This window comes from Tyto alba, unplaced genomic scaffold (genome assembly GCF_018691265.1).
Source record: "Tyto alba isolate M040663 unplaced genomic scaffold, T.alba_DEE_v4.0 Super-Scaffold_1, whole genome shotgun sequence".
Lineage (NCBI taxonomy): Eukaryota > Metazoa > Chordata > Aves > Strigiformes > Tytonidae > Tyto > Tyto alba.
This window is the reverse complement of record NW_024881261.1, coordinates 4,171,493-4,198,151: the sequence shown is the minus strand read 5'-3', so window position 1 is coordinate 4,198,151 and position 26,659 is coordinate 4,171,493. Positions and strand designations below refer to the sequence as shown.

At 44.1% G+C, this 26,659-nt stretch overlaps 1 protein-coding gene across 1 annotated transcript in view; it reads right to left on the bottom strand.

Annotated features, from left to right (window-relative positions):
* The window catches only part of CTBP2 (C-terminal binding protein 2), a 72,514-nt gene extending 48,343 nt beyond the window's left edge, over nucleotides 1-24,171 (bottom strand). Inside the window, exons 1-2 of the mRNA XM_042791668.1 lie at nucleotides 23,987-24,171; nucleotides 14,298-14,457 (exon numbers count right to left, since the gene is read on the bottom strand). Of these exons, the coding sequence (XP_042647602.1) occupies nucleotides 14,298-14,355 (58 nt within the window). The 5' untranslated portion in view covers nucleotides 14,356-14,457; nucleotides 23,987-24,171. The remainder of the gene's footprint in view (nucleotides 1-14,297; nucleotides 14,458-23,986) is intronic.
* Between the last annotated feature and the right edge of the window lie 2,488 nt (nucleotides 24,172-26,659).

Below are 26,659 nucleotides of genomic sequence, written 5' to 3'. Positions count from 1 at the left end.
CGGGGCTGTAGGACTTTTACTTTTCCCTGCAGCCATGGGGCAGACGTCCTCTTTGGAGGGCTCTGTTGGGCCCTCTTCTTGCTGACCAGGAGCGGCCACCAGCCCCCACAGCCCAGGAGCCGTGGAGCTGGGCAGCCTCCCATGCCACCATGGTGGAAAAGGAAATGTTACACCCCCAGTGAACCAAAAAATGAATAAGAAATGATCGGAATGAAATATTTATGGGCGGGCAGTAAGAGTATTTTCTTTTTCTTTTCTTTTTTTTTTTTTTTTTTTTTTTTTTTTTGGCACTCTTAAAAGCAGCACCTATGCAAATTCTCGTAACTCCATAGCTATTTCTGAATTCAGAGCTAGGCAGCAATGGCCAAGAGAGGATGTGGAGGCACCGGGGCACAAGCCAACACAACCCATCTCATCTGCGCTTCGTGGGAGTGGAGGAGGCACCCGCATTCCCGATGTGAGGGGGGGGACGAAGCACTGCGGGACAGGTGGAAAATTTATCATCCCTTTATCTCTTCATTCTAGAGGTATTTGAGGGAAAAAACACACACAAAAGCAATTAAAAAAAAAAAAAAAAAGAAGAAAAAGAAATGGAGCTGATCAAGAGATTAAATGCCCTGGTATTTCAGATCAAGTAAAAAATGCACAGTTTTGACTTATCATCTTGACTTTCAGTTTAGTGTTGATCTAATACATGGTGAATTTTGCTGTGACACAATGACTACACAAGTCTGCTCTGAGAAAAAGGTAACAACAGAGTAGAAAAAAGGTGGGCCCGTCGTTTAAACACCACATTCAAAAATGGAGGGCATGAAATCTGGTTCTGGAAACAACTCGCAGTGGGTATGAAACAAGTACTTTACACAGTGCTAGCAAGTGCCGTTTTCTTCCTGTGAGGAGAGTATGTTTTACACATAAAACCTCTGGTAAGAAATCAGGATGCTAAATCTGCAATGGAACTGTGTAAACAACATCTTTTTGGTGTCTCCAGCACTGATTCAGGAAAGGTGGGATGTGAAATTTAATTCACATTGATTTAAAACATTTCATTACAAATTTTGAAAGCAAGCTGCTAGAAAAATTACTCCATGTAACAGAATAGTGCAGACTGTTAGTTTTGCTTTTTATTATTTTAAAATACTTTTCAATTACAAGTTTAAATCTTGTTTCTATTGGAAAAAATGACTTTTAATGTAGCAAAATGTTTATGTTTTCTCTCAAATTATTTCCTTCTGGGAGAGAGCAGAACTGAAACAATGTAGTGAATATGCCAAATGTAATTTCTGGCAAAAACTGTAAGGTGCATCAGAACTGGAAAGGCTATTTCTCTTTTAAAGGCAAAGTAATCCTACGCCTGGTAGTGAAAAATCCTCTAGAGAACAAACATATCTCATGTTAATGGAGAAAGCAGGTATCAGGACACCCAGCCTTTATACTTCGCTCTGCCGCTGCCGGCAAGTAAATTGCTTAATTTCTTACTTGCAGATTCCCCTTCCATCAAGAAGCATATAATAATATACACCTATCACATTCGGATAGTGTTAAGATTAATCAATGTTTGTCATATGTTTCCAGGTGACAAGGTCCAAAGCTACCCATAGGATAAATGCTTCTGCCCTCCCTGCCTGGGCTTTCAAGGACCGCGCGTGATTGTGCCTAATGACCCCCACAGCTCGGGAAGCCTTTTCTGAACATCGTCCTCCTACGTTCAGCTTGCAGGATGCTGGGGATGCAGAAATGAGCTGGTGCTAAACAACACTGGTGTGTACCATGGATGCTACGGGGAGGAGAAGGAATAGCATGCACTGTGAATAATGCACGCAGACACACATGCGCGTGCACAAATTAAAAAAAAAAAAAAAAAAAAATTGGAAGAAAAGCAAGAAGAAAATGTTCCAAAACCCTGGAAATTACTGCATTTGCTAAAATTTGGCTCTGCAAAAATTTCTCTCACAGTGGCAATAAGCACTCTGCCTAGATGGACTTTCTAACAGTCTCCTGAAATTAGAGGAGTACAAAGAGAAAATTAGCAGGATTGTGCCGGAATCATTTTCAATAATCAAAGGAACAGAACAGCATCTGAAAGCACTCAGCGCTTGAAGCCATGCCACATGCTTTTACCAATTTCCAAACCAAAAGCATAGATGCTTTGTAACTTCAACAAAACACTCTCAAATACCAGCTTGGTGCGTTACAACAAAACACTCTTAAGATCAGCCGATTATTAAACAATCATTGCCTCATGTAAGTCTGTATTTTGATGACTTTAAAGCAAAAAACAAAAGCTTACGTCCATGTGCAACTCAACCCCCCTGGCGCTGGGATAGAAATGTGCTGTAACGGTTGGCTTACAGGCGCTACAAGCTACAGGAATGCACTAGCACACACTGCCTCGAAATGTTATGCACAAACTGGAATCTGTAACTGGGTTCATTTGCCGTTCCCACTGGCTATACACAAACGGGCCCATGCATAGGGAAAACAAAAGGTCAATATCATACCTAAATAAATGAGGAGGTACAGCAAAGGAGACGACCTCCCGTGCCAAATAAAGCAGACGTTTACTCTCAAAACTGGTAATGCAGTATTGCAGTGCCGTTGAGAGTAATTTCCCAAGAATCCCCCCAAACCCTGCTCGTCAACGTGATGAGAGAGGATGCAAAGCCTCTTCCACTCATACCAGCTGGCGTCGTGGCTGAGAAGGTGCACGGAGGCATTTCACATAACGAAACTACAGTGACCTTTTCCTTGATCACCGGCCTCTCTGCTGCTTTTCTGTGCCCGTCTCTGCTTGGAAGGAATTTGGTGTAGGAGACAGGCTCCTTCCCGCCCTCCCGGGCAGCCAGCGCCGCATCTCAAATCACTGTCACATGCCAACAACTCTCTGGCTGGAGACATTTCACCCGTCTTTCATTGAAGGGTACCCTACACCCAATTACCTTCTATTTATCGCAGAGTAAGGTACATGCAGAATCACCCCGATGAGCACGCAGTAATTTGTCACCTCATGTTACCCTGGCTCCCCTGGCAAAGCCCTGGTGATTTGCCATCCAGGGTGAAAAATCAAATCGCAGGTAACAAATGCAGGAAACTAGCAATCATCTAAAATACACTCACAGTTAAAAACAAGGAGCTCAGCTGTAAAGCACACTTTGAGCCATTGGAACGAGCCCTACAAGCTCCTGAAACTTCAATCAGAAGCCATTTTTCCTTCAAGTATGGGGGGACTCCACTAAAAGTTAACAGACACAGCACTGTCACATTCCTGCATCAACAAAGGGATAATAAAAATATCAGATGTATCCCTACACCACAAAACTACACACTTTCAAGGACTACAGAATAAAAATCAATCTGGATGCTGAATGGCAGTCTAAAAGCCAGTAGAAAAGGTTCATTGGGCACATCACTCAATTATTGGCAAAGATCTAATCTATGAATGCTCTTAAAAATAATCCTCTAGAAATGACATCAAGCACCTTGTCTCCAAAACTGGGTACAAAATTAGACTTTGAGGTTAAATCTCATCATTTTTAATAAGAATTCAGGATCAAGATTTAAAAAGCATGTGTAATGAAAAGCATGGGAATTATATCTGTCCCAGAAAGCAGTAGAGAAATCCATTGTTAAACGAATATATATTGTCATTCTGAACTCTGCCATGCATGTCTGGGCTTTGCATAAAAAATAATTAATTACTAGATTGTAACACGGTCCTGAGGAGATAAACAGGCCGGGGCTCAAGGTGCTCCCTGCCTTACTTCCCCTGATGATGCCAGGAGCTTGAAACACGTACTTCCCTTGCAGATCCGATGCAGATAAACATCAAAACCAAACCAAAACAGGACGAAACATTACTTTAAAGTATTTAGGCATTGCTTTTTTAAAAAAATTGGCATTTTGTATTATCGTATTGCAATAATCGAATGTGGAGGGACAACATCTGTGGGTATGTGGTCCCTCACCATCCATGGGGGCGGTTATGGGGGACGGCTGCTCCCTGCTGGGGATGACCGTGAGGCCGAAGCTGCCAGCCCTGCATCCCTTCCTTTGGTTCATTTACTTATTCAAATACCTGTTATCAGCAGGAAGTGACAGTGTTTGCTCTCAAAAATGGATACCAATCTATAACTATAGGTGATTTTGTGAAATTAAGCTGTTTATTCCTAAGTTTTGAGGTGCTAGATGGCAGCAGAGAGTGTCTTGTTTTAAAAAAAACTAAAAAGGCAATCTAAAAAAAAAAGACAAAACAAATTAATAGTGTTAAACTAATGGGCTACATAAAAGTGTCAGTAAGAAATTATCAATGTCATTTGATTTTCAGGCAACAAAAATGCACAACCAACTCTAGAAAACTTGCTCTTTGAAAAAAGCTCTCAGATATAAAAGACATAATGAAAACCTTCACTGTTTTGGCACTTCAATCCATTACATCTGTTTGTGGATACCAAAAAATATAAAAGAAAAGTTGTGTAATGTGTTTCTCTGCAGCTTTATTTTAGTATAGCCAGATGTCCTACTCCTGTCAAAATATTTACTAGTAAATATTCAGTAGAACCAGAATCAAACCTAAAAGTCTGATTCACATCCAAACGTCGCTAGTCCTTGAAAGATTCTAACTTAGCGGTTAGATACGAGTTTCTTCTGGCATTTTGAAGGAAAATCCATCCTGTTCTCATCCGTCCCCGAGGACTGATCATTTCCCATCACATGTTTGGAAGAGGTACAGCAGCCAACTTCCAGCCCCTGGATGCTGGAGGCGGCTCCTGCAGCGCTCCCGAGCTCTGGAGCTTGGGAACAGGCGACAGGGCTGTCCCGAGGCTGCCGCTCCAACAACCCCTTAACGCGGCTTCTCGTTGCATATTCTGAGGTTATTGTAATTTTTCTGAGTAATCTTTAAATGCGGGGGAGGATTTAGAGTAAGGAGAAAGAACCCAGATATGATGACAACATGTTAATCCCTAAACCAGTTAATTTAAACGGGAAATGTGCTAAGGATGAAAACTAACTTGATGGTATTGAAGTCATCAGCTGTAATTGTTTCTTAATTAATGACATGAAGTTATAAAGCATGCTACATGGACCCTTGTCTTAAGGCTGGGGAAAATGGAAAAGCACATGGCAGAATTAAGAGTTAGACATGTATATATTAGCATAAATGTGGGCTTAAATGCAAGGAGAACACAACAAAAGTACTCTTCCCTATTTCTGTGCATACAGCACTCAAGTCTCCAGGAAAAGGGAGCTCTCCTTCTTGCAGTAGCTTGTGTCACATATCTATCACCAAAAAGTTGCATACCAAATTAATGAAATTTTTGTCTGTAACCTTATCTAAATGTGTCTTACTCTTTACTGGATGCCTGAGGGATTTTGTCAGGCTGGCTTCATATCTGGCTCAAGTCCTACACCTTGTCATGCATATCCCCCTATGGCATGTCACCGGTGATAGGCTGCGTGTAAGTGAAGGTATAGGAAAAAAAAAAAATCTACACAGAACTGCAAGATTAGTTGAGCAGCCTATGCCTCTATGCTCTAAGGACAACAGCACACCTGCAGATCTGAGCTAGACAGTACCTCCATCACAAAGCAGATGTCCACTTACAAATACAGAGTTCTCAATTCAGCATAGCAAAAGGGTTGAAAATCATGGGAAAAGGTCAATAAACTCAAATAGTGTCCGAAAACCCACTGAGGTTGCTTGAACTTTCTTCATCCATAGGATTCTGTCCAATTTGTAAAAAATCTTAAAATTTTAACAAAACCTATTAATGACCAGTAATTTTCAAACATGCTGTGCCTCTATCAGTGAATGAGCAATTAAGAGCACTGCTGGAAGGCATGCTTTTCATTGCCCACACTGGTAAAATGAGGTGTAATCCAGCTTTCGTATGAAGTGATTTCCTGAAACCCCCATAAAGGCCAAAGAACTTCACATGGACTCTCAGAAGAGCAAAACTCCCGGAGCAGCCAGCCAGATCTTCAGTTAGCATAAATCAGCAAAGGGTGCAACAGCAGAGGATCTGACAGGCTAACTCTGCCTTTTCTCTAGGCAAAATGTGGTAAGCAACCCTTCCTTAAAAGCCTGATAGTTTATGTGCTTTGAGGTGGAAACTTAAAAAAAAAAAAAAAAAAAAAATACAGAAAGCTTTATTGTGGGGGGAAATCCTTGTACTGTGTTTTATATTCATGGAACAAAGAAAGTCAAATCCACTAGAAAAAAAAAGCGCCTATATTTATTCTAAATAAGTCACTTTTACTCAGGGCAAGCAGTTTCTTTCATACTTGATATCATCTTTAACTCATTGTTTCTCATCAAATGACTAGTGGTGATAAGAATTTCCTGAGATAATAAGATTCTATTTCTAAGCAGTAAAAATAAGTATTATCAGATGCTACTTGGCATTCAAATTTGCAAGAATGGAAGAAAATTCCCCCACCCAAATATCAAACGTACTCATTTTGGCCACTGTTACGTTATACAAAGGAGCAAGAATTGGAGGCAGACACTTTGCAGAGTTGCTCAGCCACTCCTGAGACCCTCAGACATGCAACGGTCTGGAAGAGAGATGCTGAGCATTGAAATAATTTGTTTTCTGGCATTACATGTACCACAGTGTCTTATAACTGATTATTTCCTGCACAATACCATATTAAGAAACATTAAGGCCTGGAAAGCAAGAGCACACCAGAATTCAGGTTGCTTGTATAAATTTCATTTTGACTGTCTTGAAGTTTTTCAGTACATTTCCCCCTCTGCTTCCACAAGCAAGGTTCCTCTTTTTTTTTTTTTTTTTTTTTTTTTTTTTTTTTTTTTTATCACGAATGGACTGTAGCTGTTGAATGAGAACCTATTTCGTATTCTGCTGCTGGTGGTGTGTGAGCCCAGACCTCAAGGACACACTGCTCAAATAATGCTGAAAAGCCAGAACCATTACAATTCTTCCAGGGTACTTCTACTGAAGGTTGGTTGGTGTTTTGGTTTTTGTTTTTGTTTTTGTTTTTTTTTTTTTTTTAAGGATAAGAAAGTGCACCACAAGCAAGAATTGACAGTGTGAATATTAAGTCCGCTTTTATGGATGAGAAATTGTAATAAACAGAAGGTAAAAAGCACCCCTGCCACAGATCCAGGTGTGTGTTTACCAGAGTACCTAGCATTACCTAGTACATTTATACAAATATTACTGGATATGGTTTGCATTGACTTCCACCACAGATGGAAATGACTTAAGCATCCTCATGCAGCCATAGCTGAGATAACTTTGTTGATGACGAAACCATCCTTTCCTTCCCCAAGTTCCCTCCTCCGTTTCACAGACCCCTTCCCACGTTTGCAACAAAACGAGCCAGCTGTAGGCTCCCAACAGTGCTACCACTCTTCTCCCACCTCCTCTGCTCACATTGTGCTCCCCAGCATCCCCCCCACCTCCTGCTGAACCTTCAGCAAGAAACCCAGACCGCTAATCCAGCAGAAAATTCTCCAGATTTTTGGTTGTTGGATTGTTTGTGGATGGTTCAGCGACAGCAGCTGGGAGAGTTCCCCAACTCAGTAATTCAAAGTGTTGACCCAACGCATGCACAGATGTGCAGCACTAGGGCCACGTTGCCTCCCGACTGCGGCAGGACATGTGGATTCTGCTCCGAGCAGCAGCTCCTGACGTCAGCTTCTTTTCAGATCATATGTACTTTGTTTTAACCATCAGGTGCTCTATGCCGTGAACTCTTCAGAGCAGACGACCTCCTTAATGAGGGCTTGGTCAAAATCCAGCAAACAGCAGACACCATCGCAAACAAGCAAATAACAAGAGATCAGCTGAACTGGCTGCTGCGGGAACAAAGGCATTTCCTACTTCATCTTGAGTTTCCTGCTTCAGCCTGAAAACACACGCACGTCACTGAAGTGCTCCTGTTTCTTTTCCTTTGAATGGCCATGAAATCAATGGGGAAACATGAGAATGGAGAGAAAACCACCATCCCAACTGGCTGGTGTATCACAGGGAAGTGGTTATTCAAGGTTTTCAAGACGAACCATTTCATCAAAAGACTCAGACCTATCCAAGGGGCATCAGTATCCACCATGGTGTCCCACTCCCACTGATACAAAAGGGCATGTGGAAGGTCAAGGCCACACATGGATACTGTAATGACTAGAAGGTAAATATTGAGGAATTCCTACAGGGAACATGAATTATGGGTAGCACTAGTGAAGCCTCATCCGAACGGGACACTAGGGTGCCCCTTAGAATATAAGTCAGCACGTCAAAAAGCCGAGAGACTCATACATTATGCACTGGAAAGTATTATGTGACTGTGCTGGCATTTATCGGCTATTAGACATATCATAGGACCTGAAAGAAAACAAAGAATATGAATGGCTTGTTTGGCACTGCAAACAGTTCTGCTATTTTGCAAAGTACAGACGGTGTTGGTGGCGCAAACTGATGTGTAAGGACATGATTTCCCACTGGATAATGACAAATCCTGAAGCAAAAACTCTATCAGAAAATCTCTGGGTTCACTTGGCCTTGCAATTATTTTTTTCTCTTTGCTTCTTTTTCATCTCAGGACTGCCACTTTTGAGGTGTGTGTTGAAAGCTCAACTGACTCATAAATGTCAGTGCAAACTTTAACCTATAAAGCCAGGCATTAAAATTTCATGGCAATGGTGCTGAAGACAGCAGGCTAGCGCAGCTGAAATGGTACGGAGCAGCAGCAGAAATTGGGGTCATCAGAGAGGAATTCAGCAGCGTTGGGAAACCTGTGTTTTACCCACAGCCAAGACACTGCCATCCTGTATCCTGGATGTGCCACCACTACTACCTTCTCCCTGTTAAGTTTCAACATTTCGTGGGGAAATGACAACACAACCTTGCATACTGCCACAGCATCTTCTCCTCCAGCTTCCCAGCCAGACTGTTCCCAAAGATACTGCCAGCAACTGTGGAGGGCTGCTCCTCGCTCCATCTAGCTTCGAGTATTATTTAGTATTTTCTTTAACCATTTTCACAGAAGCACAAGATAAAGAACAGCTGAGCAAGCAGCAGGCTGGGCTGCAGAAGTGATGCTTCAAGTTATTTCCTTGCATGGGAATGCCTTGTGCAAGCACGAGAGCCCCAGGGGAGCGATGGATGCCATGAGCCAGGAGTGCCACGGCCTTCTGAGCTTGGGGTTTACGTAGGCATTGCTGCACATCTTGTGCTGCCACAAGTACACAGAAAAAAATTACACCTGTATCTCTCTCTGATGTTGTTTCCTAAATGAAAGGCAGGTGAGATTCTGCCCTGACGGTTATTGTGGCTGATGGTTTGAAATCACTGCTGGGGAGTTGCACAACCACAACAAGCCACACTGAGAAGGGCGCTGACCTGCCAGAAACACAACCGTCTGCAGCCGGGTTCCACAGCTGAACCTTCCCTTCAGTGAAACAGCAAGGAAAACAAACTATCATCAGTATTCCACATCTTGACTACATTCTGTCATCTTAGCAGGGCCTGCCACAGTCTCTCTCAACCTGGAGCTTCACTCACTTTCTGCTGCCCACAGGGAGGTAGAGGAGGCTGGGAGCACTGACGAAGAGCAGGAAGTCACTGTCAGGTTTACAAGACAAGGAGTAATAACACACATACTTGTAGGATCAGGCAATTGGAGACCACCATAGCAAATGGACAGAATCATAGAATCACAGAATGGTTTGGGTTGGAAGGAATGTCAAAGCCCCCCCAGTGGCACCCCCTGCCCTGGGCAGGGCCCCCTTCCCCCAGCCCAGGGGGCTCCCAGCCCCGTCCAACCTGGCCTTGAACCCTTCCAGGGAGGGGGCAGCCACAGCTGCTCTGGACACCCTGGGCCAGCGCCTCACCCCCCGCACAGGGAACAATTTCTGCCTTAGATCTCACCTAAATCTGCCCTCTGGCAGTTTAAACACGTCCCACCTCGTCCTACCCCCACCCCCTGATCCAGAGTCCCTCCCCACCTCTCCTGTCCCCCCTTTAAGCCCTGGGAGGCCGCTCGAAGGGCTCCCCGGAGCCTTCTCTTCTCCAGGCTGAACCCCCCCAACTCTCTCAGCCCGGCCTCCCAGGGGAGCTGCTCCAGCCCCCCCAGCATCTCCGTGGCCTCCTCTGGCCCCGCTCGAGCAGCTCCGTGTCCTTCTGCTGTTGGGGGCCCCCGAGCTGGCCCCAGCACTGCAGGGGGGTCTCCCCAGAGCGGAGCAGAGGGGGAGAATCCCCTCCCTGGCCCTGCTGCCCCCCCTGCTCTGGCTGCAGCCCAGGGCACGGGTGGGTTCTGGGCTGCCAGCGCACGGGGCTGCCTCACGGGCAGTTTTCCCCCCACCAACCCCCCCAGCCCCTCTCCTTGGGGCTGCTCTCCAGCCACCCCTCGCCCAGCCTGGGTTTGTGCTGGGGATTGCCCCGACCCCCGGGCAGGACCTCGCACTTGGCCTTGTTGAACTTCGCGAGGTTCACACGAGCCCCCCTCTCCAGCCTGTCCAGGTCCCTCTGGATGCCACCCCTGCCCTCCAGCAAGGGTAACCTTATTTCTCACAGCACCTAAATTCAAGGGCCAGTTGCCTGAGTTCTCGCCTTCCTTGTGCAGGCTCTGTTCTTGCTCCAGTTTACTCTGCACCCATCCTCCCCTATCCCCGCTGCTCCCCATTTGCAGGCCCACCCTCTGGCAGAGGTCCCCTCCACCCCTGTGCCCCGAGCAGTGTTACAGAGCACACGACATGACCCTCAGCTGCACTAGCTGAGCTCACTTCATTTCTTTCAGAGGCTGAGAAACTGCCCCAAATTTGGGAATGATAACAGGCACACTCCTGACACCACAGCAACTCTGCTACAAAATTCAAATCCTTTTTGTCTGAAACAGAGCAGGTGGGTACCGCAGCTTCCCTGCTGCATGGCTGCAGGATTGCGGCTCTGCTTTGTTTCAGACAGAACAAAATCAACATCCCCCCCATCTCCTGCTCAGACATGGTTCCACAATTTTTGCTGGAATTTTTTTTTTTTTTTTTTTAATTCACCCCGAGGTAAAATCTCATCACGGAATGGAAAATTTCAGCTTAAACAGATTTAAAATGTGGCAAAATTACAAGCTAATGGGAACAGGATCAGAACTAGGGTGTGTTGGACAAGTCTAACTAAACACAGCACCAGCAGCTCCACCTCTAAAGCATATTTTGACCCGCTACGTAAGTAGACACAATTCCACAAACAGTCATTATGTAAACCACTCTGCATATATTATTTTCACTGGGTACATCTTTCCACCCACATGGATCCAATTACAGTATAGGCACCCAAACTCTCTGGGACAACCAGAAAGAAAAAAACGAGTAAGCCAAGATCACTCTGACTTCACTTCATTCAGATGGGCATCATAAACCCGCTTAATCCTTAACAGACTACTCTAAATGTCTTTATTGCAGGCTGTTGCCCTAAAATGTCTTTATCCCCTCAAGTCTGAACCTTTATCCCACCTGTATTCTTCTACAGCGAAAAATCTGTTACCCGGTGCAAAAAGCTCACCTCTTCAAAACAGCCTGCTTAGAGCAAAAAGTAACACCGTCACACAAAGATGTCGTAACTCTATGTTAAAAAAAACAGAGGAACTGGTCAAGCTGAGTAATGCAATGAGACTGAGCTGCTTCTCTTCCTGGAAGACTCATAAATCTGCCTATAAAGGCTAGGAACCAGCATTTTCAAAGATATCACCCCCTTGTATGGCTTGGATTATTTTTCCATGCCAGATGCATGTTTAACAGAGTAGTACAAACACTGCAGCTTCTTAATATACTCTTTTAATACCACAACAGTTTGTAAGCTGTTTCCCTCAACATGTGACTACTTGTTTTTAGTAAGCTTGTATGAAGAAGAATCCGCTTGGCAGTATGAACAGCAATTACAACATGAAGCCCGAGGATATTTCACCTCCAGACCTGCCACCATCCTGCTGCATGGAATAAAGTCCGTTCCTAGCAAACTCTCCAAGGGTTTGTGTTGTGAGTAGTAAAAGGGCTGGTACGGTATATGCAACTTCATAAAAAGCACAGAAATCCACCTGTGTACTGCAAAACATTTAGCTTTCCATCAGGTAAATATAGTTTTGTATCCTCTTCACTTTTTAAGGAGAAAAGCTGCGCAAGTGCTTCCACAGAACAGGAACTCCTGAAAAGCAACTTTTTTGGAGCACGTTGTACTTGGTTTGATGGAGTAGTAGCAATTCTTCTTACTGAACACCATTCCGCTAGCAAGGACTCCTCTCCTCAGTCTGCTGAAGTAGTTCCCTAATTTCTCACCATCTTTCACCATTTATTCCATAAACTTTTCAAGACAAAACCAAGAGAAATGCTCATATTTTTCAAAGCGTGTTTTCACAGCAGCTGGTATGGCCCCTCGTAGTGCTTTACTATGCTACAATCCAAGATTAGGAGCATATAATAAAAAATAGCCACCAGAGATGCCAGTATAGTATATTGCTGTCCTGCAAGCCTAGTATTCTGGCAAATCCTAAAGTTTTTACATTCTGCAATGTAATTTTTACAATGTTGCTTAAACTCAGGCCTAATCTGTTGCGTATAAATACAACACAACAGTGTTTTACAACGGTGAATCCCATCATTTCAATCCAATCACAAAACAAGTGGCAAATGACAAGGTATACTTTAAAAAGTTATGTCTTCTGCACATTTACAGATTAGAAAATAATATCTTTTGACCAAGAAAGAAGAAAAAAGCTCATATATCAGAGGAAAATAATCTAAACTTCAATCACATCTCACGCTCTGTTAGCAGGTTTGTTGTATGATCCTTTTGAATTTCTTGTACACTCAGCAACTAGATCTGATAGTAAACATCAAACTGGGAAGGCAGCTTTTGAAAATCCAGGCTCAGCTGATACAACTCTTTTAAGTCAAGTTCAAAGTACATTTTGAAGATGAGATAGCGTATCACACCTGAGTGTTTATGACATTCAATAGGAGAAATATGCAGCTCCACACTGCAGTGTACCCTGGATACTTCTTCCTAACTCTCAGCTTCTCTGCCTGCCCCCTCCGAAATTAACAGAGCAAAATTAATAGAGCTAAGTAACTCACAGCAAGTTTAAAGCAACAGCAAAGAGGTATTACTTTGGCATACTAAAGTAAGCAATATTTAACACACAAAAATCAAGGCAAAAGCCACCCTGTCTTGCCGATCAGCATTTTACTCTCACTGGAAACTCCACAAAGCCCCCCACATTTTGCTCGAATGGGCGTAGTACCATTCCCCCGTGAGCTCTGCACTTTCATCCATGAGCAAAACCTATTTCATCCCACTGGCATTCCAGTAATACTGCAAACTGTTACCCTGCGGGCCACTATCCATCTCCTTAAAAGCAGATGAACACTGGACCTCTTTAAGAGACATAACTTAAGATATTCTTCCTAAAATAACACTGTTCTGCTTGTGCTGCTGATGGTAAAACTTGCACGAGTGTTGGTCTGCATAGGGGAATTACTGGAGTGTACACCAAAAAGTCAGAGCTTGTTTGCCATCGCTTGATTTCTATTGTAAGTAACTTACACTATGTAACCTGCAATAGAAAACGTTATCTAAAATATTTTTCTGCTGGAAAACTGAAATAAAAGCTAAAAGTCACCTGTGCTGTGACACTGTAACATACTACCAAAAAAGGACAGTTTCCAGTAAATCTGCCTTATCACCACACACCAGTGAAAGAAAAGCTATTCCAACAATAAGCCCAAAACCATAAGAAATACTCCAACAACAACTTTAAAATTTTCCACTTATTTCTTATAGGATGATAGTCAATATTACAGGAGATAGTCTGCTTTCACACCCCCTGAGTGACACTTGTTTTGGACACTGCAACCGGCACTGCTTGGAGTGGGAAGGGAAGGGTTATGGCACCAGCCCCTGCAATCTGGCTCTTTCTCCAGCCAGGGGAGGCCTCCAGAAAGCAGCACATTTATCAGAGCACAATCCTTCTCTAAAGACACAACAAATTTAAGCTGTGTTTCAAACTTGGACTGACTAGATGAGTACAGCAGAGATTAGGATAAAAAGAGAAGATCTGGTAATTAAACAAAAATTCTGTTCACAGGACTACAGATGATTTTCAAATGAATAACCAGTATATCCTTTCCCAATGTTTTATGACCATATTTTGAGCAGAGAGAGAGGACAGGGAGCTCTAGTCCTGGATCTGTGTCTCTATGTCTAAGCGCTGTAAAAATTAAGGAAAAATGAGATATTCTACCTTCACCTTCTGTCAGCTTTTATAGAAAAACGGGAGCATACTCTTACCTTCACAAATTCTGTCCAGTCGCTGCCGCTTGACTTTGTGTTTATCCACAAGTGCCATTCTTGATGGGATTTTCTAACTTTCTGGTTCAAAAAGCAAAGCAGTCCCCCAGGAACTCAGAAAAACTCACAGGAATCGGCGTGCATACCGCCACTGTCGATCCTGCGGAGAAACGAAAGGATTCATGAGGATTTCCAGCGCAGCAGGTGAGACCTGTCCGTCCCCAACAGCAGAGCAAGTTTCTGGAAGGCCAGCTGCGAGTTTAGTGCTTCCAACCCCAGCGTCCCAGCGGTCACACATCATATACTGCAAATCAAACTTCATCTTCCCCGAGATCAGAAAAAACAGCACCGTACACGAGAACTGCCGAAGCGCTGTATGGCCTTCCCAGTTTTATTTCTGTCTTAAAAATCTATTCCTAGCAGATAGAATCCATTAAGCTATTTTGTAGGCTCACAGGCACTGAAAGATTATTAGAGAGTATATAAAAATGGGAAAGTAGCTTTTGCTCTTCCAGCACTTTCACACACATACACGCGCACCGCTTTTATGTCTTATTTAAGCCTTTCTTTGTAAAAATTCATCAATGAACCTTGAATTTGTAACTAGATCTTAATACATATTCCAGCTGTCACCGTAGCCTGTCCTTACCTTCATACTTGAAGGACTAACATTAAACTTTGGGTGCCAGAGCTGCCGTTTCTAGCATACACACTTCTAAATGCCGATGAAAGCAATCCATAAAGCGGTACGTGTGGCTGATCCATAAGAAATGCCCTACAAAGGGACAAAAGCTGCAGGCTTTTCTGCATTTTGGTGACACAGGGTAAGACCCTAAATAGGTCCTATCGGGTCTGAGATGCTTTTGTTCCTACAGAGAGCCAAAGGTTTGTTTAATTCCTGAACGCCTCGACCCACACTCAGGCTGCAGACCCTGAACGTGCCATTGTGGCATTTTTACCCAACAGCTTTGTTGTAAAATCCAGGTATGACTTTTTTAAAGCAAAATCCACAGCAGTATTCATGAATCAAGACATACAAGAAAAGACCTTATGCTGACAACCGAATTCAAACAATTCAGCACTAGATGCACTAATTTTTTACTGAGTTATGCTACACTACCAGTGATTCAATATCCTCTTTTATATCTTATGGTGAAGACAGATGACTCTGGTAAGAGCTACAAACCTTCCAGGGATGGATCCCGCTCAAGAGGCTCCTGCCTCCCATCAGCCATCCACCACCCTTTTAAGCCCACTTAAAAGCACCAAAAGAACAGAATTAGCGGAAAGCTGTGATTTCTAGAAAGAAAGCAAAACATCACCACATTTTTGGAGGCCTCGCAAGGAGGGAAGGGGAAGAGGAAGACCGGCATGACTGCAAGCACAGCAAGAAATCCTCTCCTGAGTGGCCATCTGTATTGCAAAGTCTCAACCACTCAGCTTCCAAAGTACTAGAAAGGGTTGAAAAATAAATTCTGAAAAGCCAGCAAAACCCACAAAGTTGGTACTCCTCATTTAAACTAACTCCCAAACAGCTCCTCTGTGGCAGGTGAATTTTCACCCTGCATTATTTGCAAACAAAATTGTCACAACAAACCAAAATATCTCTGGGTTCACGTAATATAGGACACGTGAGAAGAAGACATGGCAAACCAGGGAAATCCAGGCAGATGTCCCAAAGTTGACCTTGGGCAATGCCTGTTACCTTGACTTCTTCTTCCCCTCCTGCAGAGCAGTGACAGCAACACTTAACCCATCCTCTCGAAACACTTCAGGTTCTTCATATCCACATAGTCCAGTCAGGCGTTTCTACCTTGCATTTTATTCTTCTGCAACAACTTACAGCTCTCCTAAAACCACGCCAGTGAAGCAATAACTTCCCAGAAAACACAGTTAACAAATGCAATAGGCTAGGCTGAGCACGCGAGGGGTAAAGGCTCTAACAAAGCTGCTGCCTATCGAGATGACAATTTCATGGAGATTATTGTTATTGTTATAAATGGTTATCAATTATGCATCACATTGATAGTTAATTTATAAAAGGAAAAGGGTTGTGTTGGTACAACTGAATTCTGACTAAGGGAAGATAGGCGATTTCCTGGTAGTTAATGGCCAATTTCCCAGCAGTGCAACTGCAGCATAATCTCTGAGATTTATAGCAATAATTAATTGATTTTTTTTTTTAACATAGGGATGCTAAAGAGCATGATTCCCACTCACATTAATAATTAATGCAACATTCTAAAAGAATCTGAAAACTTCCATTCCAGAGGCAGAAGCTTGCTACAGTCAAAATATTTCTTACAACAAAAATTAAACGGTTTGTGTCGCTAAAGCCAGAGCAGCGAACAGCATTTCTATGATCAACATTTAAAAGTATACACAGGAATTTTTACCTCTACTATATCCCACTCCACTTGAAGGGAGATATACCAGGTTATAAAGAAGTCATGTCAGAAGAGAAAAAGTTAGCATTTTGTTCTGAAAATGCTCAAATGGTTCATTATGTTGGGGCTGCAACTCTTTCCCCCTTCTTTTCCCAAACCAAATCAATATTCAAAGTGTATTTAATTTTGACTGAGTGCATTTTCTGATGGACAAACGCTTCCATTGAAGTTTTTTTCTCTTGCCATCTCAATTCCCTGCATTACTCCCTGGAGGAAAACTTTCTACAAAAGAAACTAATAACAATCAGAGAAATTACTGCTTGTATTATCAGAATCCCACACAGCTTAATGCAATGCCCATGAATGAACTTCCTAATGATGCTAACTGTTCCATCTTTGTCTGACAGGTGTCCATGATGATATCAACCAGCAATAAAAGCCCAACTCAGACGACTTATTAAAAATGTGGCAGGAGCTGCTGAGCAGGATTTGGCAGGGATGGATAAAATGGAGAAAAACAGATGTGCAGGGCACAGAAACAAGTGGATATTCCCCAGCCTTCGTATGAAGCTGTAATTAAGAAAGCAGTTCTTCCATTTGTGGGATAGAGGATGTAATTAGTTGCGCACCCAACTTCAATCTATCCTCAATGATTTCTCCATCCAACCCAATCTCAAAACAATCGCAAGGCTAAATGTCCCCTGCAATAAAATAAATACAATCAGGCAAGGCAGAACAAAAATCATGGTCAGCAATTAAAATAAAAGAAAGCCTCATTGTATAAGGAAATTTGAGAGAGAGAGGTGCATGCACAAAAATTGTACTTCATCTTCAGCAAGATTAGGAAACAAGTGAAGTGATTTACATACAGTAATTGCATGGCCATGTTAGCCTCCAACAGTGTCTTTCAAAATGTAAATTTTCTTGAAAACCCTCGGACGTGATGATAGTCCATCAATTATTTATTTATTTAAAGAAGGATCACACTTAAATACCATGTTTTAGGAAAAAAACCAATTCTGACATAACACATTTAAAAAGCTTCTTAATACTGCCTGTTAAATACCACAATCCATGAGCCAGAAAATGAGAGCAGAGAAAGCTGTATTAGGGCTTAATTTTCCTGCTTTCAATGGAAAATGAAAAGAGAGAAAAGGTGATTCTCCCAAATAAAATGCGCTGTTAGACAAAAAATAAGAGAAAGGTGACTTTATGAAGAACTTGTTGTCTTCTAATCGCTCTCCCAACTGTTTTATCATCTTTTCATGGAATACTAGAAAGCAGAGGAGCACAAACATGGGCGACATCTATTTTTGAGCATCCATTGCAGGCACTGCCATCAAACCACGGCAGCACCCAGCAGGTGACTGAGAGAGCCCTTCCCTGGCCAAAACCGTGTCTCACCCGCTCCCTCTCTGTGCACAGCCCCGGGAAAGCACAGCGGTGCTCCCTACGACGAGGTTTCATGATGAGCCGAAGCCGCTGCAAGCGCCCAGCCCCTCAAGCTTTGGTGAGTATCATGCCACGGCGCCTGCGAGTCCTGCCCAAAACGCAGCTCATCGGCTGGGAGGTAACGAAACGGCGACGGCTGGCTGCCTTTCGAGGGGTGGATGAACGAGCGGGACGAACGCACCACTTCTGCCAATGAATACACGGTCGTAGGTTAAGTGGGGCTCCTCTTTAACTTCAAATACAAGTATCTTTCGAAACAATCAAAAAACACACGCGCACACTCCAAGACCCTTAGTGGAGTCAGAAATCTGTTGCTCACAATTTCTGACTACATTTTCTACCCTCTATGAAATATGGCAGCAACAAAAGGGAGATTCCCTGCTGCAGAAAACTCCTAGCTCCATGAACTGCAATTCCCATTTGGGAAAAGCTCCCATCTCCAAGCAGCAAAGGAAAATTTCCACCCTTCGTCCCACCTAAACTGGGTTTCCACATGTACAACTCCTTACTTAAACAAGGGCAAATCCAGTCCAAATGTTTTGATGATACTGTCAGACATTTCCTAGGCTCTCAAGAAAGGAGAGGTTCCTGGAGAAAGTTTTGTACTCTTGATCACTGCAGGACATCAGTCCGCTCAGCTGGAAGGAGACCACGATGCCCAAGTGGTCTGTAATCATGAAGTTAGTATCTGCCGGTGCCAAGGGCAGCTCTCCCTGCGTTAGAAGTCCAGCTTTCCAAAGCTTGATCGCACTTGAATTGATATTTCAATGCAAGAACAGCCCTCAGAGCCGTGGACTGTTTAAGCCCTGAGTTAGCATCACTGGCTGTTAACTATTCTGAACTAGCTGGTTATTGCCACGGCTGATCGTTTCAGACATTGGCAGCTGCCGTGGGGAGGACAGGAGGGGCTGAGAAGCGGAGCTCGTGCAAGAAAGGAAACACGGAGAAAAGAAAGAAGGAGACACACAGAGATAATGACAGGGGAGGGAAGCAGAGAAAGGAGATGGTACAGTGCAGGAGGAAGACTTCCCAAACACTGTGTCATCCTTCCTCCCTACGCTGGCGGCACATCCTTAAGTGCAGTGCCCCGGCTCAGCCCCCATCACCTACTCCTCCCCCTAAAGCCCTGGCACGACCGCAGGGGAGGAGGGAAGCACACGAAAGGGGAGGGATAAACATCACGATCCTTCTTGAGATCCATTTTTTGGATGTTTTCTTTTAAAGCACAATAAAACAACACGGGGAACTCACAGTGTCAAGACACCATTAAGCTCGATAGCCCAGCAGGAACCAAAAATGGATTAAACATTTATATGGGTAGCGAGACAAACATAGATTTTCATTAGCCAAAATAAAAAAAAAATCGGTGTTTTGTTTTGTTTTGGTTTTTTTTTTTAATGCCTGAGGGATGTAAACCCTCATGCTTGGGAAGAGCAATCACACTGTTTCTGTAGAGCCAGGGTTTGGACTTCTCCTCCACTAAATGCTCCCAGCCATTGCATGGGAAATAGGATGCTAGGAAAATAAGAAAAAAAAGAGAATTTTTCCCAATTTCTAGGAGAATTACCTTGGCTGTAAATCTCGCATTGGTGCCAGGCAGCCTGCATCCCCCGCACAGACCCTGAGCACCCTCAAAACGGTGAGGCCAGGATTCTTGCTACAAACCCATTGTTAATTAGGTTTAAAGATTTTACTAGTTAGTAGCATGATTCTGCTGCCGCAGAGCGTTCAGCGATGTTTTGCATTAAGGCCTCTCCGTGGGAATGACTGGATGACGCCGTGGGTGGCAATAAGCATTATTTGTCTAGGTGACTCGCTCTTTTTTTCTGCTCAGAAACCTAATGACCCAAGCCTTGCCCCTCCACTGCCTACCTGGTGCCTTTCCCCGAAAACTGCTGGGGAAAGTGCGCTCCGCGGGTGCCGCAGCCTGGCAGAGAAAGCAGGAACACAGCAGGTTAAACGTGCTTCACGGAGAGCCGGCACTCCCACGTTAGCACCTGCTGATGGCAAATAAAGAGCTCTTCTGCTCTTCACTGTACAGAAAAGGAGAATAACATGCTGTAGGAGTCTTGCGCTGAAGAACTGGTAACAATTTTGAGGAACTTGCTATTATATGAGTGAACAAAATGTACCATAACGGCATATGAGCCTGCACATCTGTTGCTAAATTAAACACGCTACATAATGATGCAGACCACATCTTAAAACATTATGCAACAAGATACAGACTGTGCTAAAATAATAAGGCTTCAAAGACGACACAGAGGGCCTGATCCTGCATTCCTTTCAGCCCTTGAAAGTCACGGCGAGTATCCCTCATCAGTTCTACTCCATCAAAGCTACTTGTTGACTCAGTAAAAGAAGAATCACAATGATATATTTATACATGTATGCCCTTCAAAGGCAAAAAAGACATATGGGTTTGTAACATTTTCCTTCCTCTCCATGTTAATGATGCATAAAGCATGAGAGAGGTTTTTGTTTGGATCTGGATTTTTAAAAAAAATTCTTTAAGAATTGTATTTCAGGTTACAGATTGTGCTCCAGATTGGGTTCTCGGTAGTCAGAAAGATATTATGAAGACCTACTGAAATGATAATATTCAGGTTGTCTCAACAGCCAGTGGTACAAAAAAGAGGGGAGCAAGATACCTGAGGTTTTGTTCCTATTTTATTATTCAACATTTTTTCCCCCAATTTTATTTTCCAACAGTATTGACTAGTTCTTGGCCTTGAGAAAAGAAGATCCAGGCATGCTTCCTTGTCAGGTAGTAACAGCCCTCCACAGATCCTCTGTGAGTTTTCAAGAGAAACTAGGAAATACCAGAACTGGCACTCATTTCATTCCTAAAGCCAAAATACAAACAACCAACCCAAACAGACAGCAAGAAAACTGCTTTAAAGAAAGTAACTGTCATCTCTCTGTCTGGCATCAGAAGTGAAGTTGGTTGATGTTCTGCTCACCCTGCCCTGACAGCCTTCAGGGGCCTGGTGGTGGGCAAAACAATACCCAGGAGCTGAATCTGAATTAGCCACTTAGCTTCGAGAGCACCTAATCCATCTGCTAATTAATCACGGGCCTCCTTCAGCCTCTCTTATCTTGTTCTTCTGCGTATCTGATGCTGATAACGCACACACTGATATTGCTACAGCATGTAACTGGCTGGGAAGCTACCCTAAACTTTCCAAATAAAACATGAGGAAATAATACATAGATAACCTTACTGTCTCCAAAGGTCCCTGACATACTGAAAAATAAAATCTCATTCTACATTTTACCAGAGTCCTTTAAATTACTTGGTATTTATTTTCACTAATTGCAAAGACTAATGCTGGAGCGGGGTGGACCTTCACTGTTTGCACATCTGGATAACCAAAAGCTCTCCTCTACTCAAGCTGTTATTTTCTCCTGTACCACAATCAGCACAGCCAAATTAGGAACCCCAAGAAAAATGACTATTTGCTGGTTTGTTGGATGAGCTATGCAGTTACTTGTCCATTAGAGGGCATTTTATACTGCAGAGTGAAGCGCCGGCACACAGCTTGTGAAGAGCATCACTAATCCCCATCTGGAGCTGCTGGAGAACAGTTTCTGTCTACTCTCATTTAGTAATTGCCACTTTTCAACCTTTCCATATGCTGTGTAGAGATGAGCAAGCAAGAGCAAGGACAAGAGGAAAATAAGATGAAATAGTTAGGGAAAAAAGTCCTCCTGGTTAAATAAACACTTTAGTGCGCAGCTATTGTTGCTTCCAAGGTTTGGTTCTGTTTGGTTCACTTCTGCCCCTCCGCTAACAGCAACACAGCAAACTTCATCCTTTTTACTCTCACAAACAGTGGTTTATGTTTTAAGTTTTGAAAATTATTAACTGAGAAAAACTGTAAATCGTGCCATGGCACCACTACCCATCTCTGGAGCTAGAGGGGAGAGTTCATCCATCTCCAGAGCTGAACAAAGGCAAATCAAGCTTCCTCATTGCCAAGAGGTAGGACATGGCCACTTACCTTCAGATGTCTCCTTCTAGTTACTACTATACTGCTAAATGTGAACTTTAGACCGTTTTCAGCTTCTGCTGGCTAGGAAACCACACAAAGCCACCCACTTCCCTGCTTCCGTGGTTTTCCTCTCTCCCTCTAAATACAAATCAGATCTGGAAAGAGACAGATATCTCACTATGCATCTCCAAATATACGTATGTTTGTAATCAGGGTGGCCAAACTTCCTGAGTACGAGCTGCATACCAAAATCTTCATGTGGCTGAGAGCCACATCCTCCCAACCTCCGTACCCACCTCCCACCACATCCCCCCCTCCCCTTCCCCCCCGTAAAGCCTCGCGTCTCTCCTGTCCCCACGACTCTGGGCCGCCGATCCACCAAGCCCACTTCCCTCGCTGGTCTCTGGCCGAAAGCGCTGGGCTGGCAGAGGCAGCGGCCGCATTTTGTGACACACCACAGCAACGCCCGGTGTTCCTGCCTTGAAGGATTTGATGAAACATCCACAGGTAGTACATACTTCCACAATGCTCACAAGTTACTCCTGTATTCCTCCTTAACGCAAAGCTTGAAACAGCAAGTGCAGCAACACGAAGACTACCAAAAAGATGCTGGGTATCAGCGCTTCCCTTCGGGTGCCCAAGCTAAAGGACCAACACTAAAACCAAGATCACCTGTCTTTACAACTCTGGCAAGTCCTTGGCTCTGCATTGCTCCTAAATAAAAAAAATAATAAAAGAAGCAACTAGATGAGTGCATCCTTACAAGCAAACACCTGAGATACTTCGGGGAGTACAGTGCTTCCTTCTCTGTGCCATCTCTGCCCGGCAGTCTGTCTGCAAAGGCACCTGCTGCATCAGCAGGTTGGTGTAAGCCAAGAACGTGACGGCACCCTCAGCCAGCCCAGCCCACCTACAGACTTACAGGATGTACAACTGAAGTGTTTCCAATTTGGGAACACTACCCTTCACTCCTAACTTCTCAGTTCTCCCACAATCAGGATCAGACAATTAAATCTTACAATAAGACCCAAGTGGCTCCAGCGATGAGCAGTGACACAGGGTGTTCTCCTTGGGCCCCGTCCCACGGCAGCCAAACAGTCCTGCAGGGCAAGGGCTACGCATCGGGGAAGGTACCTTTGTGGCCTCAGCCCAGTTCCTCAGGGGGTACATGCCCATACCCCAGGAAAGATCACAGCAGTACTCACCAGCCCAAACCTTCACGGCCCAGTTAAGGGCCAGAGGAGGAACCATGAGCACTGCCGGGCAGGACACTCCACCAGGCACTCAGGATGGACCCAGCTCACCTGAAGAGCAGAGGTGAAGCCCCTCACGCCCCAGCTGTACCATGGTCCAGCACATCAGGAGACACAGCCCCCCCCACCAGCACACCAAACTCCCTCATACAGAACAAACTCCCCGTGCTTCTCATTGTATCACAGATATCTCAAGCTTTTTTTTTTTTTTTTTTTTTTCTGTAAAATCTCCCAGAGCCTGTCCTGGAAGCAATGCCTGGACTGGGAATAGTGGAAAGGAGCAGTGACACTCTTCTATCTCCAGGAAATCTTTAGAGTTATAATTTGCCCTTATCTTAGTGCCTGTATTTACAAGCTATTCTTACATAAAAGTCCTCATCTGCATTGACTTATTTAGCAACATGAAATAAAATAGCCTGAAGCTATTCATGTTACTTAACATAGTTGGTTGTTTTTTTGTTTTTTTTTTTTTTTTATGTAGATGATGCTCTGTGCAAAAGAATATTCAAAGGGGAAAACTGTGTTTTGTTTGTAACACTTATTACTATCACCAAAGAAAATATGTTCTAACAAGTCTCCGAAGGGGGAAACACATGTAATACCTTTAACAGATCAGCTAATTCATCTTTTGCTGCCCAACTGCTGGCGAAATCTCAAATGGAAAGTCTCAGAATGGGAATGTGGAAAACCCCATTTCTTGTGGTCCAAGATTTGTTCCCACTGTACAATCTCTTTCCATCGGAGTGAGTCCTGTTTGTTTTCAGCACATAGCAGCTTTACTCTACAAAAAAAAAAAAAAAAGAGTTCAAAAGTTCAAGGCTATGTCTCCATTCAGGCGTACACCCACAATGCAAACCGGTCTCCATCCTGTGCTGAAGGCATTCCTCTCCCCACCACCTACCTACAAAAGGGCCTTGTCTGAGGGAAATAAGAAATGAAGGAAGGAGCAGGATGCTAATGGTGGAGGCGAGAAGAGCCCAGCCAGGTGCTGGGTCATCGAGGACCAGGGAGGGCTTGGATCAAGAAACAGGTCAGGGATAAGGATGGAAGGTGGGTTTTGGAGTAAGTAAAGGCCTGGAGAGCCTCAGGGGACCCTCCTGCTGTTCGGGCTCCCCTCGTGCAAGACCCCTGCTCCCAACAATACGGAGCTCCACGGGGTCAGGCAGAAGCGCAGTCAGGATGGAAATGTGGGAGTGTTTCCATGCAGTCCCGTGGGAAAGAGCTCGTCGGGATGCGGGACGGCTCAACCGCGGAACGCTGCTTCCTCCTCGCTCCTCCCATCCCTCCCTCCCCGGCTCTCCCGCCGCATCTCGCCTCTCCTGCTCTTGCAGCATCGCTCACGCAGTTTAATTTCCAGAGGAGTGAAAGGAGAGGGAAGGAGGGAGCCAAGTGAGTGGAGAGAGGTTTAGATAACAGTAATAAATAAGATGAAATAATTCACCCGCCACTAACCTTTAGTGGTAAGTCAGAGTATCCTCTGCAACCACCTCAGGTTTGCATAATCTACACATCTTTCTTAGAAGCCTTGCCAGCTCGCTGTAGCAAGGCTATTTTGGGATTTAACAACATTCAGGTTATTGACCTAAATTTATACAGGCTCATCTGGAGCCATAACGGTCCATTGTGTGCTGAGGCCTGCTCGGGACGCCTTAATACACAGATTATTGATGCAATGAACTGTGACGGCTCCTATAGAGCTGTTATGGTTTATTGTAGCAACACCTACTTGGGGTCCCTTTAACGTGCAGATCGGTGACACAATAGACAGAAGCAGCCACTACTTGGGGGATGCATTATCCCACGGATCACTGACATGATAGAGCGCAATGGCTCCAGCCTTCTGCCTTAATGCAGCGAGGAGGAGAACATGCCGAATCCCCAGGTTCCCAAATCCTGGGGAGCAGCGGGCGGATGGCTGAGAGGTGCGGGGTCCGGCAGTGTGAGGACACTGCCCCCCTACCCACCCAAACCGGCTGGCTCCGAGAGGTGACACTCGCAGAAAGCAATTTGCTACTGAAAATAAGGATTTGTAAAGAAAGCCCCGGTGGGACCGAACTTTTAGCAAGAACAGCCACAGGCCTGCATTATAGATCAAGGCTAAAATCCTGTATGAGAAATACATGGAAATTAGCCAGAAAAAAAATCAGTGTCCAATTTTCAGCATAAAAAAAAAGAAAGGAAAACATTTTATATTCCAAGAGAATGCGAAAAAAGCAAGTGCAATAGGAAAGTGCACAAATATCTACATTTCCCCCTTCTTTTCCTCTTGAAGAACAAAAATAATCTTAAGAGGCTGAGCTAAGCACGGTTTAAAGAAAGTCCCTTGTGTAGGGAGACCTCAGGCTGAGAAAAGGAAAATTAAAACATTAACACTAACCAAGTGTTCGCAGCCTCCTCACAAACACCAGCAAACAGTTCAAAAAGCTGCAGCTGGCTTTCCACTATCGCGTGCATCTCCCCCACCATTTACCAGGAGCTTTTTTTAACATCGGTGACACTTCACATTCAAAACTGCAGTTTAAAAATAGGCTGTTGGTCCTCCCGTTTTTAACCCTGCAAATTCCCTCTCCTCCCTTCTGCCTCCCTGCACACCCGCTGGTCTCATCCCCTTCTCCTCCTGCCCCACCATCAGCTGGGGGGTGATGGAGGGGTGAGATGGGAGGGCTGCCCAGCTGCAAGCCCAGAGTCCCCCCACTGCTGCCCCAGGACCTCATCTCACCCTGGGAGCATCTCTCTCATTTTTTCCCCAAACTGGTAGCAGGCTTTATTTGCAGGAATGAAGGCAATGGATCTATTCTATAACGCGATTTCCCTTCCCATCTGCTTTTGCAGATGACATGAGTCTAGGGCTTTTAAAAACAGCACCCAACACCAGTGTTTTCTCTATGGCCTTAAACCCTGCAATCAGCAGCTCTACCAGGAGTGTAGAGAAAGAAATTCCTTTGTTATCCTGTAGCTACTTAAATGCTGAACCTTCAAAACCTCCTCGGGAAATAGTCCTGGTAAACGGCTGCCGCTACTAAGGAGCCCTGCACAAGAGAGACTTGAAAATCAATATCCTTCACCCAACTTATCAAATTTACTGAGGACATTTATACAGTATAATTAAATAGAAAAGAGATACAAATACAGAAGAGTATTTGCACGGCACTGCATAGCAATTGCATTATCTCTGGAACAGAGGACACTTTGACAGAAAGGAGAGAAAACACCATATATCAACCAAAGAAACTGCAAGGACCATGGGGAAGGTCTCCACTCTCATTGCTCATACG